At 43.5% G+C, this 21,043-nt stretch overlaps 1 protein-coding gene across 3 annotated transcripts in view; it reads right to left on the bottom strand.

The window, feature by feature from the left end:
* Positions 1-21,043, bottom strand: part of PTPN3 (protein tyrosine phosphatase non-receptor type 3) — a 300,638-nt gene that overhangs the window by 238,544 nt on the left and 41,051 nt on the right. Inside the window, exon 1 of one of the 3 annotated variants that reach the window (XM_007498054.3) lies at positions 12,012-12,312. The exons of 1 other annotated variant lie outside the window; for it this stretch is intronic. Coding sequence is in view for 1 of the 2 variants with exons in the window: in XM_007498052.3 (XP_007498114.3) it covers positions 11,344-11,716 (373 nt within the window). In the remaining variant the exon portion in view is untranslated. Of the gene's footprint in view, positions 1-11,343; positions 12,313-21,043 lie in introns of those variants that run through there. One more of the 3 variants, XM_007498052.3, reaches the window with a different exon arrangement.

The raw sequence follows: 21,043 nt of genomic DNA, 5'->3' as shown, positions 1-21,043 counted from the left end.
ATAGAAAAATGTTTAACAAAAATAAATGAAAATACATTAAAATATAGAAAATATTAATTTGTGTGTGTGTTTTAAGGGATCTATTTCCTCTTTAGATTGGGCACTATAAGCTTAGAACACTAAAAAAAGGAAGGAAACTACCCACAATCACTCAGCAAGTCTGTGTGAACCTAGATCTAGGGGCAGCTACTGTGGGGCAGTGGATAGAGCTCCAGGTCTGGAGTCAGGAAGATCTGAGTTCAAATCTAGTCTGTGTGACCTTGGACAAGTCCCTTAATCAAAATTTGCCTCCGTTTCCTCATCCGTAAAATGGGCTGGAAAAGGATACAGCAAATCATTCATTGCTCATTTTTTTGCCAAGAAAACCCAAAATAGGGTCAAGAAGAATAAGACATAAATGAATGAATGACAACAACAAATCAGCTCATATACATCTTCCCAAGGCCCTCCCCCTTTTTTTGAGAGTTGGTCTCCTTTTCTTACCTGGGCTTAGAAGTGCGGTGACCATTCACAGATTGGACCCTATTGTTGATCGGTATGGAAGCATTAACCTGTGCCATTTTTCCAACCTGGACTAGTTGGAACCATAGGCAGCCCGGTAAGCCCTTTAAGATGGTAAGAGAAACCACCAATATGGCAAGAACCTGGGGGAAGATGGGGAGCCTCCCATATTAGTGCCAGATGTAGTACAGACACCTAATAGGCTACAGCCCTAGCACAACTCAAAATTCCTCAATGGGGGGCCGCTGAGTGGTTCAGTGGATTGAGAGTCAGACCTAGAGACAGGAGGTCCTGGGTTCAAATCTGACCTCAGACACTTCCCAGCTGTGTGACCCCCATTGCCTAGCCCTTGGCTGCTCTTCTACCTTAGAACCAATAAACAATATTGATTCTAAGATGGAAGGTAAGAGTTAAAAAAAAAAACTCCTGAATTCAAGCAATCCACAAACCTCAGCCTCACCCAGCAGCAGGGATTATAGTACAGTATCAAGTACCCTAACACCCAACAAGTTTCTTTTTTTTTTTAAGCCTTTTGTAAGTCTATATTTTCTTCTTTTATTTAATGTTTCATGGAGGCTTTTAAAAAAATCATAGTCATTTTCCATTGCTCTCCCTTCTCACCCCCTAATAAAGGAAAGCAACACTTAGAGACATAAGAATTTATATTATTGTAATGCCCAATTTTGATTCCAAAGGACTGATAATGAAATCTACTTCTTGATCCTTGACTGAGAAGTGGAAGGTTGCTGATGCAGAATGCTGCATTATGCTACATATTCAGTGTGTTTGCTTTTTTCAGGCAATCCACAAATATTTATTAAGCATCTACTGGATGCTAAGGAGGCAGCAAAATGGCTCGCTGGATAGAGTCCTGCAATCATCTATCTCTAATCCATCATTTTCTCTGCACTCCCCCCAAAAATCCCAGGCCTTTCTTCCTGGTCTCCCTATTTCTGTTAAGAACACCATCATCATTCCAATTACTCAGCCTCAAAAATTTGGTATAGTCCTTGACTCTCATTTCTCCCCCAATATCTATCTAGTCACCAAGTCCTGCCCCGTCTCCCTTCATTACATAATAATTCTTTTGGCTTACAGCCTCCCTCACACCTCTAGCAGAAAACAAAACCAAAAAATCCTCCATGCCGGTCCCACGTTAGTCTTCCTAAATGATCACTTTTATCGTCTCTCCACAGTTCAAAATTCTGATGCTCGTGCAACAAAAGATTATGGTTGGAAGGGATCCTGGAAGTTATCTGGTCTAATCCCTTAATTTACTTTGTAGAGATGTGGAAAGTAACTTGGCTAAGATCACACCCCCTGTACCACCTAGCTTCCCCACAGGGGGACAATCTCTTGAACCCCCAAAATGCCATAAGACAGGGTGCCAAAATTCCCTATCCAAAAAGGTCCAAGTTTGCTCAATATGGCACTACCACTCAGTAGGATAAATTGGTGAGGCTAGCTGTTTTGCCAAGGGAAAAATACATATACTGTAGTGGAAAGAAATCATTTTGTCTTTACTGTTTGGGGCTTTCCTACTCTGGAACTGACTTTACCCCCAAAGGCTCCTTCACAAAGCACAGAGGTGGAAGAGCAGCCCTGATCTCTCTGATAACTGCTATTTTGTTATTGTTTAGTCACAGCCAACTCCTCAGGACCCCATTGGGGGCTTTTGGCAAAGGTACTGGAGTCGTTTCCCATTTCCTTCTTTACCTCATTTTACAAATGAGGAAACCGAGACCAAAAGGGTCAATCACTCGCCCTGGGTGGCCCAGCTACAAAGTGTCTGAGTTTGGATTTGAACTCGGATCTTCCTGACTTCAGGCCCTGGGCTGCCCAATGGCTATGTAGACATCTCAAAATCAAACCATAATTCATTCTCTTTCTTGCCCAAACCCCCTCCTGTCTTCCCCACTTTCCTCCTGTGGACAAGGACATCGCCACCCACTTATCCAGGCTTCCTCGTGTTCCTCATTTACACTCGTCTGATACAACCCAGCCTTCACTAAACCTCGCCTGTGTGTGTGTCCTCCTATGTCCATTCACACACCGAGCACTGGCCCAGCCCTCGCCTCCCCCCGTGGACTGCGGTTCTGATTCGTCCCAGGCCTTCAGGCTCTCCCCACTCCGAACCATCCCATCAAAACCCAAAGTGCAGGTTTACCAGGTCAAACTGTTCTCCAGCTCCTCCGGGAAGGGAGAGGAGACGATATAGATCACATCACTTCAGAAAACGTGTAGACATTTATTATATGTAATTGGGGAAATAAAATGACCTCATAGTAAAAATAAATAACGAAAAATAAAAAATAAAGTGCAGAAGGTTTGAGCAAGTCACTCTGTGTCTGTCTCCCCCCACCCCACCCTGGCCTCTTTTTCTGTCTCTGTCTGTCTCTCTACCCCCCCCATGTCTCCCTCTCTCTCTGTCTGTCTGCCTGTCTGTCCACCTCTCCCTCTCTGTGTCTCCCTCTGTCTCTCTCTGTCTCCTCCCTCCCACTCTGTCTCTGTTTCTCTCCCCTCCTCTCTGTCTCCATCTGTCTGTGTCTTATGTGTCTCTCCCCATATCTCTCTCCACCCCTCTCTCCCTCCACCCCCTCTCTCCTTCCCTTTCTCTCTCCCTCTCTTTCCCCCCCTCTTCCTCTCCCTCTCTCTCTCTCCCCCTCTCTATCTTTTCTCTCTCTCTCCCTCTCTCTCCCTCCCTCTCTCTCTCTCTCTCCCTCTCTCTCTCTCTCTCTCTCCCTCTCTATCTTCTCTCTCTCCCCCCCCTCCTCTCTCTCCCCCTCTCTCTCTCTCTCTCTCCCCCTCTCTATCTTTTCTCTCTCTCTCCCTCTCTCTCCCTCCCTCCCTCTCTCTCTCTCCCTCTCTCTCTCTCTCCCTCGCTATCTTCTCTCTCTCTCCCTCTCTCTCTCTCCCTTTCTCTCTCTCCCTCCCTCTCTCCCTCCCCTCCCTCTCTCTCTCTCCCTTTCTCTCTCCCTCCCTCTCTCTCTCCCCCCCCCCTCCTCTCTCCCCCTCTCTATCTTCTCTCTCCCTCCCTCTCCTTCTCTCTCTCTCTCCCTCTCTCTCTCTCTCTCCCTCGCTATCTTCTCTCTCTCTCCCTCTCTCTCTCTCCCTTTCTCTCTCCCTCCCTCTCTCCCTCCCCTCCCTCTCTCTCTCTCCCTTTCTCTCTCCCTCCCTCTCTCTCTCCCCCCCTCTCCTCTCTCCCCCTCTCTATCTTCTCTCTCCCTCCCTCTCCTTCTCTCTCTCTCTCTCCCTCTCTCTCTCTCTCTCCCTCGCTATCTTCTCTCTCTCTCCCTCTCTCTCTCCTCTCTCTCCCCCTCTCTATCTTCTCTCTCTCTCCCTCTCTCTCTCCTCTCTCTCCCCCTCTCTATCTTCTCTCTCTCTCTCTCTCTCCCTCGCTATCTTCTCTCTCTCTCCCTCTCTCTCTCCTCTCTCTCCCCCTCTCTATCTTCTCTCTCTCTCCCTCTCTCTCTCCTCTCTCTCCCCCTCTCTATCTTCTCTCTCTCTCCCTCTCTCTCTCCTCTCTCTCCCCCTCTCTATCTTCTCTCTCTCTCCCTCTTTCTCTCTCCCTCTCTCTCTCCCCCTCTCCCTCTCCCCCCCCCTCTATATATACATATACATATATATGTATGGCATGCCCAGGTATGTAGCATGCAAATAACTAAGTACATAGTAGACATAGTTATTTCTATGATATATATACATACACACAGTATCGCATACACATATACCTATGTAGAGTATATACGGAATATAAACACATATACAGTATACACAGTTATTTACATGTCATCCTTAGATTAGAATATGAGCTCTTTAAGGGCAAGGTCATTTTTGCCTTTCTTTGCATTTCCAACACTCAGCCCAATGACTGGCCCATTGTAAGGGCTTGTTTGCTGGGGGGGGGGGGGGGGGGGGGGGCACAGTGAGGTGGTTCAGTGGTTAGAGAGCCAGGCCTGGAGACAGAAGGTCCTGCTCTGATAGTTCCTATCTATGTGACTCTGGTCAGGAGATACTGTTGGGGTAGTAGCTTAATATTGTTCAGTTGTTTGGGGTTTTCTTGGCAAAGACACTAGAGTGATTTGCAATTTCCTTCTCCGGCTCATTCTACAGATGAGAAAACTGAGGCCAACAGAGGGAAGTGACTTGCCCAGGGTCACGGAGCTAGTAAACATCTGAGGCAACATTTGCACTCAAGTCTTCCCAACTCCAGGTCTGGCCCTCTATTCACTGCATCACCCGGCTGCCATACTTGTCTCTACCTGGGGCCTACCCGGAATCTCGGGGTGTCTGCCACCCCAGCTTTATAGCAGAGCCCTGACAAGAACACCACAAGGCTACCAGCCTTCTCTCCCTTCCTCTTTCTTAGTGGAGTGAAGCATCTTACCAGCCAGCTTTGCAGGCAGAGAATCAAGAGGACCCTCCAGTGAAGGGATAATCAGTTGGTTAAACAAGCAGTCAGTGCTTACTAGGCACTAGGAATTGTGCCAAGATAGGGAGGCAAAAAAAGGCAAAAAATGGTCTCTGCCCTCAAGGAGTGTACATTCTAATGGAGAAGATAATGCGTAAAAAATACGTTAATAATATTCAGGGTGTAGGTGGAAGATCATCTGAGAAGGGAGACAGGGTGACCAGGAAAGGCTTCTTCCTCTAAAAGATGGATTTTTGAGCCAAGTCTTGAAGGAAGCCAGGAAAACTAAAAAGCAGGCCTGAGGGGGCACAATTCTAGGCACAGAGGGGCAGCTGGGCAATGGGAGAGGAAGCAGTGTGTTTAAGGAATGCCAGTCTCGTCTCGCAGGAGAGGGATGTGAACAAGCTAGGAAGGGACCAGGTGATGAAGAATCTGCAGTGCCAAAGCGACGATTTCCTATTTGATCCTGAAGTCGCCCCAACTCTTGTCTCAAAGGACAGACAGGAACCTTTGAGATGCCGTAGACCCAGAAAGAGAACTAAAATATGGATCTAGAGGTCAGTAGAACTGGTTTCGAATCTTGATTCTGCTACCTGTGTGATCTTTGCTAAATCACCAAATGTGGGCCGAGTTCACTCCTCTATAAAAAGAGGAGGTGGAATCAGAGGATCCCCAAGGTCCCTTCTGTTCTACATTCCCTTCTCCTCTGATGCAAGCCAATAGTTCTATGAATAAAACTCCCCCTTTATGCTGTGGAGACAATTTACAAGATTTCTTTTAAGGTCAGACCTACCCGGAGTCTCCCTCCACGTCCTGCCCAATTGAATCAAAAGGATACATTTGAGAGAGAACACACAAATTGCCACCATCTGAGTGAAAGAATGCCAAGGACACTGCCCTAACCTAGGGTGTGCCTCCACTCGTGTCAGTTAGAAGAACTTTTGGCAAATAAGCAAAAATAACAAACTCTACCTAGGTCTAGAACGAGTTGATCCCAGTCCTGATAAGAAAACCCATCTCTGCACTGGGGAGGGAAGAAGAGGGGAGGAAGGATGAAGAGTGAAAAGGGCTACAATCAAAGCCAGGATACTCTTCCTTCTTGCCAAATATGCCCCAAAGGAAGAGGAAACAAGAGAGGGAATAATGGCCTGGGAGTCAGAAACAAACCAGGGAGGTGAATGAGGTAAGGGTCAGGAGTCAGTATTTGGGACCCAACAAGCATAATCCAAAGCAGGTCCAAAGCCAAGAAATCCATCTACATTGTTTTGTCTACAGTCTTCTAAATCTTTACCACCCCCTAGGTATCTACCCCTTCCCCAGACTGAGAACCAATCTTGCACCCTGCTGAGGGGAAGGAGAGAGTTATAGGCTCCCCCCGCCCCCCATTATGGACTCCATTGTGACCCTATAGGGAGTTTTCTTGGCAAAGATACTGAAGAGCTCTGCTATTTTTTCCTTCCCCAGCTCATCTGACAAATGAGGAAACTGACGCAAATGGGGTTAAGTGATCTGCCCAGAATCACACAGCTAGGCACTGTCTGAGGCCAGATTTGAACTTGGGAAGATAAAGCCTTCCTGATTTTGAGTTCAGTGCTCTGTCCACAGCTCAGCATCAAGCCATTAAGCAGAGGTACCTTTGAGTATCTCCACTTCCTCCTAACGCTATCTCTGCCTGGTATGCCAGTCCCCTAGAAGATGCCATGAAAAGTGAGAAGGAATGACATTAGAGCAGAGGGGAAAATTATGAAGGTGAAAACAAAAAGATTTAATTTGGGGGGAAAAAAGATTATAAAGTAAAAATATCCCAAGGTGTTTCTGTTTGGAAGATCACTGATAAAGTAGCTTTTCCCCTGATAAAGAGTAACCTTGGCACTGGGATGCCAAGCGAGGGAAGTGGAACTGAGCAACTTCATTAATTCCATTCTGAGGCTGACCTGGCATGAAGACAACCAATTCAGAGAATTCACCTTTAAAATGGAGGCTGGGACTGCACCAAAAGGGAAAGAGAATTCAGGCAGGGACAGGTAAGATTTGAATGTTATTTGCATGGGGGTGATAGGTGAACCTAGGAGCCCTAGAGAATAAGTCACCAAAAGGGGAGAGGTCCAAAAGACCCCTGAAGGCAGGGTGTCTCAGAGGAGACATTTTAGGAATGAAAACAAGATTCAGGAAGCAAATCAGATAAGGACCAAACCCAGTGGTACAGAGAGAATTAACCTTGGAGTCAAAGAACCTCAGTTCAAATCCAGACTTTGCCACCTACTACCTGTGTGAATCATTTAATTTCTCTGGTTCTCAGTTTCCTTATCTGCAAAATGAGAGGGATGGACTAGATGGCCTTTCAGTTCCCTTCCCACAATAGCTTCTATGATGTCCAAGTTTAAGGATGGGAATTTGTAGAGAATCCAATTTTAGCTCAAAATGAAGAAAAACTTTCTAGAAATAACAATGATCCAAAAGTAGAATGAGCTACCTCATGTCGTAGGCCTCATGAAGTCTTTAAATGAATTTTTTTTTGGTCTACTTGTCAGGAACACTGGAGAAGGAATTTCTATTTAGGTACTGGTTGAAGTAGATAATCTGAGGTTCCTTCCAACACAGAGCCTATGACTGGGCCCCTGATCCCTGATGCCAGACATCCTTAAAGCAAACCACCCATCTCACCCAGTGTGACTAAATGCCCTGGATCCTAGACTTGCTATAAAATATGTATCTTTTCTTCTCTTCTCTTCCTTCCTACTCTTTCTCTAGTACAACTTTACTCTCATTTCTGAGTGGTTTTCAAATTCACACCTCTTTGTGACCCATCCCTCAGATGATTTTTAAAAATTAAATTAAATTTAAAAGGCCTCCCCTTTTCAAATTAGATATCCAGACCTTCGAATTTCCTGATGTTTGTACCTTCCCTATTCCATCATACCTGGCCCCCTCCTACTTTTCCAATTTTTTTCTTCTTTTTTTCTTAGAATCTATACTAAGTACCAACTTCAAGGCAGAAGAGTAGTAAGGGCCAAGCAATTGGGGTTAAGTGATTTACCCAGAGTCACACAGCTAGAAAGTGTCAGAGGCCAGATTTGAACCCAGGACCTCCTATCTTTAGGCCTGGCTCTTTATCCCCTCAGCTCCTGCCTCTCAATCTTCTTAACCCTTACCCATCTCCATATAGTCTTTAATCCAGTGACACTAGCCTCCTAGCTAGTCCTAGAACAAGACACTTCGACTTCTGACTCTCGGAATTCTCCTTGGTTCCTGCCTAGAATCATCTTTTTTCATCTCTACCTCCTGGCTTCCTCCAAGCCCCAGCTAGAATCCCACCTTCCACAAGATGACTTTCCTGACACCCCTCAATGATAGTGTCTTCCCTCTGTTCCTTATCCCCAATGTGTCTCATACACACACGCACAGATATAAAAATATATGTTTAAAAAACCTTTTGGGGATAATATTTTCATGTTGTTTCCCCTATTATCCTGGGAGCTCCTGAGGAGTTGGGACTTCCTTTTGCCTTTCTTTTTATCCCCAATGCTAAGGAGCTAAGGACAGTGCCTGGCGCATAGTAGGCACCTTAATAAATACTTACTGATTAATGCCACATACCTCCCCCCAAAAAGACATTATCTAAGCCTCAATTCTAATGCAGGTTGAGTACTAAAGGTCTAATGCAACCACAGCTACATTCCAACTAAATTCTAATTCCTTTCAGAGATACTTCTAAATCACTAAAAAGAAATTAAATTATGTTCAATATCAATTTAGGGTTGTTTTTTTCATTCATTCAGCAGTTATTAATTACCCAATGTGGCAGAGAACATTACAGGGCAGTATGAGAACTGAAAACTTTTGGGGGGAACCTTAACATTGCCTTAGACCACATGAATCAAATGAACTAGGTACTGGGTATCCCTTAAGTCTTGGGGAGTTTTTATTTTACTCAAACTTAAAACTTCATAACATGGTCCCTGTCCTCCCTTTCCATTCTTATATATCTTACTCACTCTGACATAGTCTTCAAAACAATCACAGTGGCCTCCTTGCTGTATCTCAAACAAGGCATCCTATCCTGACTCCAGACATTTTCATAGGCTACTAAAGCTTAAAAATGAACTTGGGACATCCTGAATATGTAAAGTGACCCATTCTGTAAATCTTAAAGAATTATATAAATATAGCTGTTATTATTATTATTGTCCAGCAAGGAGATCAAACAATTATAATACATAAGTGCTTTGAGTTTAGAGGGAAAAGGGCTGGAGAATAATGGTTAAAAAGACTGTGGTATAATAATGCAGTAAAAAGTGACCAAGAAGGGGATGGTAGGTGGCTCAGCAGATAGAGAGTCAATCCTAGAGACATGAAGTTCTGAGTTCAAATCTGACCTTAGACACTTCCTACATGGGTCACTAAACCCCAATTGCCTAGCCCTTACTGCTCTTCTGCCTTGGAACGGATACTAAGAATTGATTCTAAGATAGAAGATATGAGTTTAAAAAAAAAAAAGAAAATGACTGTATGGAAAAAAATTAATTTCGAGAAATATAAGAAGATTTAAATGAACTGATGAAAATAGTAGGAATACAATAGTATATGCTATATATTACACTAAATATATTTATTTAATTTAAAAATTAATGGTACTATTTAAAAATAATAGTACTGCAATAACCCCTAACAACATTATGAGAATCAAGTGAGATAATGTGTATTAATGATTCTGCAACCTTAAAGCAGTATGTATACAAACCAGTTAGCATGGATAATAATGATGGTATTTGGGGAGCTGGAAAATCCAACTTCTCATCCTGGCTCTGTCCCTAACTAGCTTTAGGACCTTATACAAGTCTCATCTGGGAAATAAGATTCTTTTCCTGTCCAAAATGCTAAGATTCCAGGGACTAACTTTCAAAATGAAGCCTATCTCACAAGCATAACACAATCCTTCATATTTCTGCCCTCCTCCATGCTTGGGAATACTGAATCTCCTAACTTCCAGAAATGGGAAGAATGCTTAAACTAGAAATGCCCATAAAATAACCTGTTTAACGGGAATAGGATTGCTAGGTGGAATTTTTATTCCCATCCTTTTATTCACCACCTGATTCCACTTTTACTCACCATATCATTACAGTTACAAGTTTCCCTTCCTAAGCCCTAAAAAACTTGCAATTCAAAGTGGGGTCCTCAATTCCTCAAAGAGCAGCCTTCTCCCACGGGGCCTTTCTGGATGCCTCCAGCTTTGTCTCCCACTTCATTTTCCCCCACCTCAAATGACTGGTCTATTTTTCTGAAGACACGTTTTTATTTTTCAATATTAAATTGGAGGCTCTTTCAGGGCAGACACTTTTTGCTTGTGTCTTGGAAGCCCAAGAGTCTGGCACCTGGGGGGGAGGGGCGGGCCCCGAGTTTTCCCGGAGAGCAGGATCTCCCTCTTATCAAGGAGGTTCGCCCCTTCTCTACAATTTGGTAGTTTGGGTGTGGAGCGCTTTGAGGTTAGGCGATTTGACCAGGGTCACACAGAAGTCAGTAGCCAGCCTGGACTCCGGTGTTCCGCGGCACATAATGGATGCTTACAAGCTGCTGGCGGAATCTAAGTACCTGTCTTGATACATTCCGTCTTCCGGGATGCCCAGCCTTCACCCCAACCCTCTTTCCACGTAGGATGTCCCAAAAGGCTGAGGGCAGCTTTGGGGATGCCCTGTATGTCGGGAAATCAAGTAACTCTAAAAACCGATCGGTTCCAATAATCTCACACACACAGTCCGAACTCTGCTCCAGCCAGTTTCCACTTCCTGAATTTACACCTTTCAGTCCACCAATGTTAATGACTTTCACTACCACTCCCGCCCCACCCCCCAATCGTCTCTTCCAGCTCCCACCAGGACCAGAAAACAAACACACATGGCTGCGCCCTCGGATTTCCCTCCCGGTGACAAAAACCACAGGGCCCAACTTTCCAGGCAGGTAAAGTTCAGCAGAGTGGGCGGAGTGGAGGAAGGGGGGAAGGGAGAAGGGGAGCCCATGGTGACCAAGAAAAACAAGGGTGTCACACGCTCCGAACTCACATCCAGAACTTTCACTGACTCCTCCTTCTTCCCCCCGAGATGAGACACCCCTGCTTAGCGCTTTGCAGCTGCAAATCAACCTCCGCCTGGGCTTCCCGACCCGGGAACTTAGTGCGCCCAGGCGCACGCACCCCGGCTGAGGCGACCTAAGCGCAAGTCCGGAGCGGCCCCTAGGCTGGCCCAGCCCAGGCCAGTCCGACCCAGCCCAACCCCCCTGCAGACCCCGGTCCCTACCCCGAGGGCGCAGCGCAGGGGAGGCGGGGAGGTGGAGGACTGGGAGCTAGGAGGAGAGGACAAGCGGCTGCTGAGCGCGAGTCCCCCAGCCAGCGGCGGGTGGAGACAAATCTCCTCTACCCCCCCGGGCTCACTCACCTGGACCATCCGGGAGCAGCAGGCGGCCCAGGTGGGGAGGGTGTCCCAGGAACGCCAAAGGCTTCCTACTTACAGCCCGAACCTGCCCAGGCTCCTGAGCATGCTCAGTGCCACCGCGAGTGACCGAGTAGGCATCGCACGCTATCCCGCTCCACTTCTCCCAGTTTTCGCAGCCACCGAGGGGAGGGGAGGGCCTGGAGGAGGGGGTGTGGGGCCCACGCCACCGACTCCAACCTCTCTCCAGCAGATAGGGGTTTGGAAAGAGCCTGGGAAAGAGAGTCGGGAAGGAGGGGCGTGACAGACATAAATGGAAAGCCTGGCTTCCCTCCCCCTTTCTTTTGCTCCGATTCCAATAGGGGAAGGCGGTATGCATCTATAGCTCCCCACCCGTCGCCCCCCACTCCAGCTCCCAGAAACAAAGAGGTTTGCACCCTTTTGTTAGTCCAGGGCCATCGTCAGGGAACTGCTTTTCAAAGCAATGGGCTTGTTTCTATGCCCAAAGCACCTTAGACCTTGGACTGAGCCCAGAAACGCTCCCCTGGGGGAACGCATCTTGGTTATTGGGGGGGGGGGGGGGGGGAATCCACATCTATTTAAAGCCCCCAACACTATCCCAAGTCCTCAGAATCGGGATCCCGAAGCAAAGCACCCAGCATCCCACCACCAACCTGCCAATCTCTCGCGTTCTGGGTGCCTCCTCCTTTCCCGGTCGCCACGAAGTCCCGGAGAAGTGGATTCAATTCATTGAAAATTCCGATAGGCTTTAGAAAGCTGACTGGGCATGCCCAGATCTTGGTCAGGTTTGGGTCAAAAGTAGGAAGCCAGGAGCTGGTAATAAAGCCCTCCCACCATCCCCTGGACGCTCTGGTTCAAGTAAGTGGTCACACTGTGTGGGCGATGTCGGCTGGATTGGACAGCTTCTCTCCTATCTCCGCCGCCGCCGGAGCTCCCTCTCTACCCTACCTCCGGGGAACTGTAGCAATTTAACTGGCTTTGTACTTCCACCAAGGACTCCCTAATCGCACCAGGAAGTGGCATCCCATGTTCAGGGCTGCTCCGGCTCCGTTTTTGTCTTGTCCTTTCCTTTTTTTTCTTTTTTTATCCTCCCTTGTTCTAGGCTGCCCCAGCTCAGCTTGCTTTCTTTTTTTTTTCATCTACCGGAAAATAGCCATTGATTAAATTAAAAGAGATTCATATTGTATTGAATGAATGTTTTCCGTAGGTGGTGAGTACCTTAAAAGGTAAAGATTTGCGTTTGGAAAGGAATTATGGAAATTGTCAGAACTCCTTTCCATATGAATACTTCTTTAGCTGCGGGAAGCCAAGCTTTGTCCCATCTAGTCCAGGGTGGAATTATTAGCATTTACATAGCACTTTAAAAGGTTTGAAAAGCGCTTTATAGATACCTCATTTTGTCTTCACAATAATCCTGGAAGGTGAGTGCTATTATTATGATCATTTTACTTTTGAAGAAACTGAGGCACAGAGAGACCAAGGGACTTGCTCAGGATCACACAACTATTAAGTGACTGAGGCTGGACTTGAACTCAGATCATCCTGCTGGAGGGTGCAGAATGACAAAGGTATTTGGGTAAATATCTACTCCTACTAATGACTGATACTTTATTAGAGAAAGACTTGAGTAGTGACTTACACTTTATTAGAGAGAGATTTGGCTACTGATTTTATTAGGGAAAGACTTGAGAGTAGCACTAAGAAGGCAGAGTAAAAACAGCAGGGTCTCACCCAAGTGCTCCCAAACAACTTAAAATAATGCCTCAAAATGAATTCTGGAGCAGTAGAACCAACAAAAACAGGGTGAAAACAATTTTCCAATTAAAGAAAAGTCTGTCACACTGGATTGATAGTATGTAAAGTGGAATTTCAAGGGGACCTTGAAAATTTCAAGGTAAATTTCAAGTGAAGCAGAGTCTCACACAGGCCACATCCCAGCAAGCCAACAACAAGCCTTGGGCAGCAGGAGATTTCAGAGGACTCCTGGGTACTGGGTGAAAGATGCTGTTGCATTGCTCATATGAAGAAGATCCAGGAGAAGAGCTTGACCTAGTCGGTGTTCCAGGGAAGAAAGGAGTCTTGGTGATTGTTCACAGGCCAAGAGAGCAGTAACTACACCTTTCTTTAGATCATACCACCTTGGAAGAGCTAAAATCTTACTGACACCTAAAACTGAAAATAACAGGACAAAAAAGCCCTGAAGCTGGGACAACGGTGAGCAGAGAACAACTCAAAAAATAATCTGGAAAGATGAGCAAACAACAAAAAAATGAACCCAATCACATAAAGTTAGATCGATCAATAGATAGATGGATGGATGGATGGATGGATGGATGGATGGATGGATGGATGGATGGATGGATGGATGGATGGATGGATAGATGGATGGATGGATGGATAGATGAATGGATAAGTAGATAGATAGATAGACAGACAGACAGACAGATAGATAGATAGATAGATAGATAGATAATTCCCAGAGGAATTGTCACCTGCCCAAAGTCAATATGGCCAGTATCAGCAGCAGTGTTTGAACCCAGCTGTTCTGATCTCCAAGTTATAGACTCTCCTTTTTATATATTTTTCTTCATATAAAAAGAGAAATATATATATATATAAAGGAAAGATAAATATATGTACATATATATATAAAGGAAAGATAAAAATCAGATAAAACTCAGAAGAAGACCACAAAGTCATAATAACGCTATCCAAAGCCTCAAAGAAAAATGTGAATTGGTCTCAAGTCCCAAAAGAATTCCTAGAAGACCTCAAAAAGGATTTTTAAAATAAAAACTTGGTACTGACTATCATGACTAACTACTTGGATACTGTAATACTGCCAATGTATTAGCCTTATGAGTTAGCCTTTCTAAGACTCAGTGAACATACCTGTAAATGGTGATATTGAATACTTGGATTATTTACTTGACAGTTCTGTGAAGAAAGCATTTTATAAACTGCAAAATGCTTTACTATTCAAATGTGAGTCATTATTGCTCTGGAAAGAGAGTAGTTTAATAGATAGAGTCTAGAACTTGGAGTCAAGAATAGCTGGGTTCAAATACAGTCTCTGATACTATAAAGCCATAAGACTTTGGATTCCTCTGGGAATTCTGTAAGGCTTATCCACTAAGTTATAGTTGGATTTCAATACCATCTACAACTAACTCTCCATTATAGACAGAATGTAATTTCCTTCATGAAATCACAAGATTGGTCTAAAAAATCACCCCTGTAGGTCTTAGTTTTAACATCTGCAAAATGAAGAGGTTTGGACTGGATGATCTCACAATGATCAGCCTAGAGCTAGAAAAGAACTTCAGAGACCCAGTTCCCATACAGATAATAAGTATCACAAACAATATGAACCCCACTGAATCCAGCACCAATTCTAATATAAGTCACTGAATCAATGCCTTCCTGATGCTTCTATGATGTTCTGACCCAGCATAACTTAGGACAACCATCTCCCCCTGATAATAGAAAGAAGAAAAGTGATTTTCCTCCAGCTCACGTTCTACCTGCTGGTAGTTAGTGTGAGATAACCGTGTGATAGCAAATGACTTTATCTTTCTCTTAAGCTCCAGAACCAAATCATCAACAGTCTAGTGGACAAAATTTCAGATGGAATGTCCCAAAGATAACTTAAACCCAAAATGTCCAAAATAGAACTCATGATCTTTGTTCCTAAATCTACCCCTCTTCCAAACTTTCTTTTTTTTGTCAAGGACATCACCTTCATTTAGGTCAGCCAAGTTCACAGAGTTATTCTCAACTTCTTACTGAACCTACCATAAATTATTTTTAAATATTACCTTAGAATCAATATTAAGGATTGGTTCCAAGGCAGAAGAGCTGTAAGTCAGGGCCATGGGAGTTAAGTGACTTGCTCAGTCACACAGCTAGGAAGTATCTGAATCTACATTTGAACCCAGGATCTCCCAGACCTGACCCACCACACCCATCTAATCTCAGTTGTCAAGTTTTGTCAATTTCACCTCCCCCAATATCTCCCATTCCCTTCTCTCTGCTCACCACATGCACTATCACCACAAGTCACATACACATACACATATGTATGTGCACATAATCTATATTTATATGTACGTATATTGTTTTCCCATAGAGAATGAAAATTCTTTGAGATCAGAGACATTACATTTTTACCTGTGTATTTCAATTATCTAATGTAGAGCCTGGCACTGACACTGAATCAATGTGTGTTGATTGACTGACTCTTGTGATAGCCTCCTAATTCTTCTCCCTCTCTAATATACTCCGCTCTTTAATTCCCCCTTCTTCACAGCTGCCACATTGATATTCCTCAAGCATAGACCTAACCCTATTACTCTCCTGCTCAAGAAGCTCCACTGTTTCCCTCTTGCTTCTAGATTAAAATATAAACTCCCCTGTTTAGTTTTTAAAACTCTTTATCCAATCTGTCTCCAGTCTGCTTTTCTAGGCTTATTTCCCATTATTCTCCTTAATACGCTCTCCATTACAACTGACTTATTTGCTATTTATTCCCTAACATAACATTTTATCTTCTATCTCCATGCTTTTCGTGGACTGTTCCTCCCATGCCCAAGCTGTACCCCCTTTTCACTTTCGGCTCTTAGAGTCCCAAGCTTCCTTTAAAGCTCAGTTCAAATGCTTCTCTATGTGAGACTTTTCTCTAATGTTCTCAATAGCTAGTGCCTCTCCACCCTCAAGAAAATACCTTTTGATAGGTTTTTTTTAATTTTAATTTTAATAATTTTTATAAATTTATATAAATTTAATTTTAATAAATTTAATGATTTTGTTTATTAATAATTTTAATTTTTAAACTTAATTTTCCATAAACAAGTTGTTTCCTCCTAAGAGAATATAAGTCCCTGAAGGATGATTTTAGTTTTTTGTATTTGTACCCCTAGTAATGGACACAGCCCTTGGTCATATATAATAGGTGCTAATAAATGCTTATTGAATTGAAGTGAATTCTATGATACCTCCCTGGGATGAAAGGTAGTTTTCGTGTATTTGACTTAACTTACTAAGATGACTATCATCAAAAGTTATTTCCTCCGTTCTAATCTATTCACTAGACATAAGAATAAAGTGGTTTTTCATTTTATAACACCCAGTTAATTTGTCAGGTATTACTAGTTACTCTAATATGGCAGTTATTTGAAAACAAATATTTTTATTCCATGTTTGATTATCTAAACCTTTCTAATGCCGTGACCCCGCAATACAGTTCCTCATGTTGCGGTGACCCCAAACCAAAACATTATTTTGGTGGCTACTTCAAAACTGTCATTTTGCTACAGTTATGATTTGGAATGTAAATACCTGATATGCATTATGTATTCTCATTGCTACAAATTGAGAGGTTGAGAACTGCTGATCTAGTTTAAAATTTTCTTTCAAATTAACTGAATAGTAACAAAAAAAAAAACATGAAGCCCCCTGCCTCCCTATAGGCAACTCCCCAGAAAAGTAAACCCAGATGCAAAGAACTCTGTGGGTCAGTACTTGCTTAAATCCATAGCTGACAAGCCTCCACCAATGGCTTTCCTTTTACTAGCCAACTGGAGGGCAAATGAGTTCAAAACAAAATACATTTTAAAATAGCATGGCAAATAAAGGGACAAGAAAAGATCCTACCATGCACACATGGGATGCATTCTGCCACGGATTACTCTGCCACTTGTAGAAAAGTCACTTGTGGAGAACACTGTGACTAGAGACCACATCTAGAATTCACTTATGTATAATAATTAATGATAATAATAACAACGATGATAAAACTATCATTTATATCGAAAGTTTACAAAACACTTTACAAATGTTATCTCATTTTATCCTCACAGTCGTGCTGGGAAGTAGGTGCTATTATTATCTCCAATGAGGAAACAGAGGCAGATAGAAGTTATAATTGACGAGTGGCACAAAGCTAGTAAGTGCCCATGACAGGATTTGAACTGTGGCCTGATTCCATGTCCAGCACTCTAGCCACAGCCCCAAGGAACGCATGTAAAAGGACCGCGAGGACCAAGGGTCAAGAGTATGTACATAGGGATCCATGCAACCAGGCTGTGTGTATGGCTGGGAAAACTCACACCACCCAAATGACAGATGAATTCTGGTGAAGTCATTCCATTGCTGGCATCTCTACTGGTCTTGTGGCCACCAGGTTACCATCTTTGTTACCATCTGCTAAACTCTGAGACTGTCTTTTAGGCTCCCTAATCCCTACTACCGTATGGCGGCTAGAAAATCTCTCCCTGAATCAATCAGGATAATGTTCTTTTGGCACAAAGCTGCTGTGGCCAAGATCCTCTGCATTGGGCCAGATGACCAACAAATACTAGAGGAATATCCCCAGGATAAGTTAAGTGAATTACCTGCTCTTTGAATGGGGTTGATCAATGTCCACAATCACAACTATCTGACTTGGGTTTAGAAAATTATTGATTTAACAACCAGGTGGAACTGCTATCAGTTAACATGAGCAGATTCAGCAAAAGTGATCTGGCCATGCGATGCTGCGTGCTTCCCCCAAGTTTATGTTGTTCCAGGAAGCCTCAGTGTTGGGTTAGTGCCAACATCTCAATGGTTTTAGGTGGGCGGAACCAAGATGGCAGCTTAGTAGCAGCAAAGGCTGAAAGTGCTCCAAGAATCCTCCCAAATCAACATCTCTATGGTTCTAAGAGAAAAGTAAACTTTTGATTCTCCAGCTCTACCTCTCTAGGGATGCCAGCATCAATTTACTCTCAAACATGGGGACTATCATGTATTTACCCAATCAAAACCAGGTTTCAGTCCCTACCTCTAGAAAATCTCATTTTTTCCCTCTACCTTGCTATATTTCACCATAGCCTAGTGACTTGACCTTGGCCTCATGTCCCCATAGAACAGACAAAACATGACTATATATTATATTCAGTCTTTAGTCTTGGTGTAGAATCAACAAAAGCAATAGAAAAAATACCATCACACATCTTTTGGTCAGTTGCTCCCCAAAACTTTTCCTAGCCAACCACATTCTTTTTTTTTAACTCTTACCTTCTATCTTGGAAGCAATTCTGTGTATTGGTTCCAAGGCAGAAGAGCTGTAAGGGATAGGCAAAAATAGGCAAAAAAGGGATAGGCAAAAAAAAAGGGGAGGGGGGGGTTAAGTGACTTGTCCAGGGTCACACAGCTAGGAAGTGTCTGAGGCCAGATTTGAACCCAAGACCTCCCATCTCTAGGACTGGCTCTCAATCCACAGTTCTCTTTGAACCAAGGAGTTCCAGAAATTTCATGAAACATAAGTTTGCTTAGTCAATATGGCAACTCCTGTAAACTGTCAAAGGAACATAGGCAATATAATGTAGGTAACACCTGATATTTGCCTCATGCATTGGGCCAGTCTAGATAAAGACTTAGGATCTTGGGATCTGGGATCTTTCACAGTTCTGGGCATGGACTCCTTATCCAATATAAATGAAAACCCCTAAAGCTCCAGACAGTCAATACCTTGTCATTGATAGTGTGAATTTCAAAACTACTCCACCCCATTCAGACCATTCTTTAGAAGATGGGATTTGGCTATTTCCTGATCAGTAACAATAGAGATACTTGGAATGACAGAATCAGGTCTTGAAAACTACAATCTCCACCCTACTCAGGTAACAGGATTTAGGAAGGGCTGCAGCAAAGCTCAAGATTTAATTATTTGAGAATATGGCCTTCAACAGACATGTGCAAAAAGGACAGACCTCTGGGCGGTCCTAGGTCAAGATAGAGCCACCATTGGCACATGTGAGAGACAGGAAGTGAGGTAGAGGACAGCTCAGGAGTTCTGGGGACTTCCTGTGTGAAGGGAGGAAGGTGGTTGGAGCCTGGTACTTGGAGGGGAGGAGCCCACAGACTGTTCTCCATTTTGGTCATGTGAGTGATAGGAACTGATCTCTTTTCTTTGCCTCGGTGATCCAGGGCCTTGGGCCTTTATACAACATACCCGGAGATATTATAGGTTCAATTCCATCCCAATAAAGCAAATATCACAATAAAGCCAATCACGCAAATTTGTTGGTTTTCCAGGACATATAAAAGTTATGTTTATACTATGTTGTAGTCTATTATGTGTGCATTTGTATTTTAAAAAGCATACATATCTTAATTTTAAAATATTACTAAAAAATGCTAACCATCCTTCAGCAAGTCATAATTTTTTGCAAGTAAAGAGTCTTGCCTCAGTGTTAATGGCTGCTGATGAGTCAGGGTGCTGGTTACTGAAAGTTGGGGTGGCTTATTCTTAAACTAAGACAGTAATAAAATTTGCAAACCTCATCAATGGACTCTTCCTTTCCCTCGAACATTTAAAGGCCTTTGTAGGGTTATTAATAGGCCTAATTTTAAATTGTTGTGTCTCAGGTAATAGGGAGGCCCTAGGAGAGGGAGAGAGATTAGGAACTCATTGGAGTAATCAAAACAGATTAATTTGTTGCTTAAGTTTACCATCTCGTATGGCCCAGTTTGTGGACCATATGCTGAAAAATGGCACCCATAGACTTGCCCCATGCAGGGTGGCCACAAACTTTAATTTATAAAAAATGTAATATCTGTGAAGCACAATAAAGTAAAACACAATAAAATAAGGTGGGCTTGTAAATATTACCTCATTTGATGTTCACAACAACATTGAGAAGACACAGATATTATCATTATCTCCATTGTACATTTGAGGGAAGTGAGGCAAACGGAGGTTAAATGATTTACTCAGAATGCACAGCTAGTGTCTTGGGTCACATTTGAACTCAGGTCTCCCTGACTCCACTTTTCTCTCCCCAAATTCAACAAGAAAGGAAAACCTCCAACACAAGCAAATTCCCTTATTGGCCATGTCCAAAGATGTATGAATTTGATACAAAATAATCTTTCAAATTCATGGGTATTGCCATGTCACTCAAAATAATAGGTGCCTCCTGGGTAAAATGTAAAAGATCTAAAAGGAAAGGCCTTCCAAGCTACTTTTTTTAGGCATATTTCACATCATTCCTCATCAAGTATCCTACATTCCAGACAAACTAGACTACTAGCTCTTCGATGATCTCACCTTGAGGTGTCCTACCTCAGCTCATCTGCTCAGTCACCCACACCTGTACAAACAATATCTGCAATTAGGATTCATTCCAGAAGAATCCAAGTAGTTTTATAGGAAACTGAGTGATCTTTTCCTTTGATGTCCAAAGTGCATGTGTAATACAAGAAGGAAGAATGGTCTTCCAACCTGCATGACCACGAATGAAATCTATGACTAGGAGCTATCTCGCCTGGGCAAATGTGGTTGTAGAGGGAATGAGGCACAGTATAGTTTTTCCCTGAATCTAGTCATGCTGGGAGAAGGGGCAACCCAACTTCCCAGAGGGTCTAGTCCATGCCACCATGACCCTTGGCTCCTGACCCTCCAACTCCCAGGAGAAAGCAGAAGGATGTGACAGTGAGGGAAGCTGAAGGTCAAGAGACAGGAAGTATAGTGATGGGACCAGAAAAAAGGAATCAAGGGTATTTCCACTGCACAGACAAGGTTGCTAAGCTAGAAGACTGCTTTCGAGAAGAAGTACACATCCTGGGACCCTGGGACAAAGCTGTAGATGGTTCCACCCTAGTTATAGCCCTGGCCACAAGATGCATTCCATGAGTTCCCTAGGAG

The sequence above is a fragment of the Monodelphis domestica genome, chromosome 7 (assembly GCF_027887165.1).
Source record: "Monodelphis domestica isolate mMonDom1 chromosome 7, mMonDom1.pri, whole genome shotgun sequence".
NCBI lineage: Eukaryota > Metazoa > Chordata > Mammalia > Didelphimorphia > Didelphidae > Monodelphis > Monodelphis domestica.
This window is presented reverse-complemented; position numbering and strand designations above follow the sequence as displayed.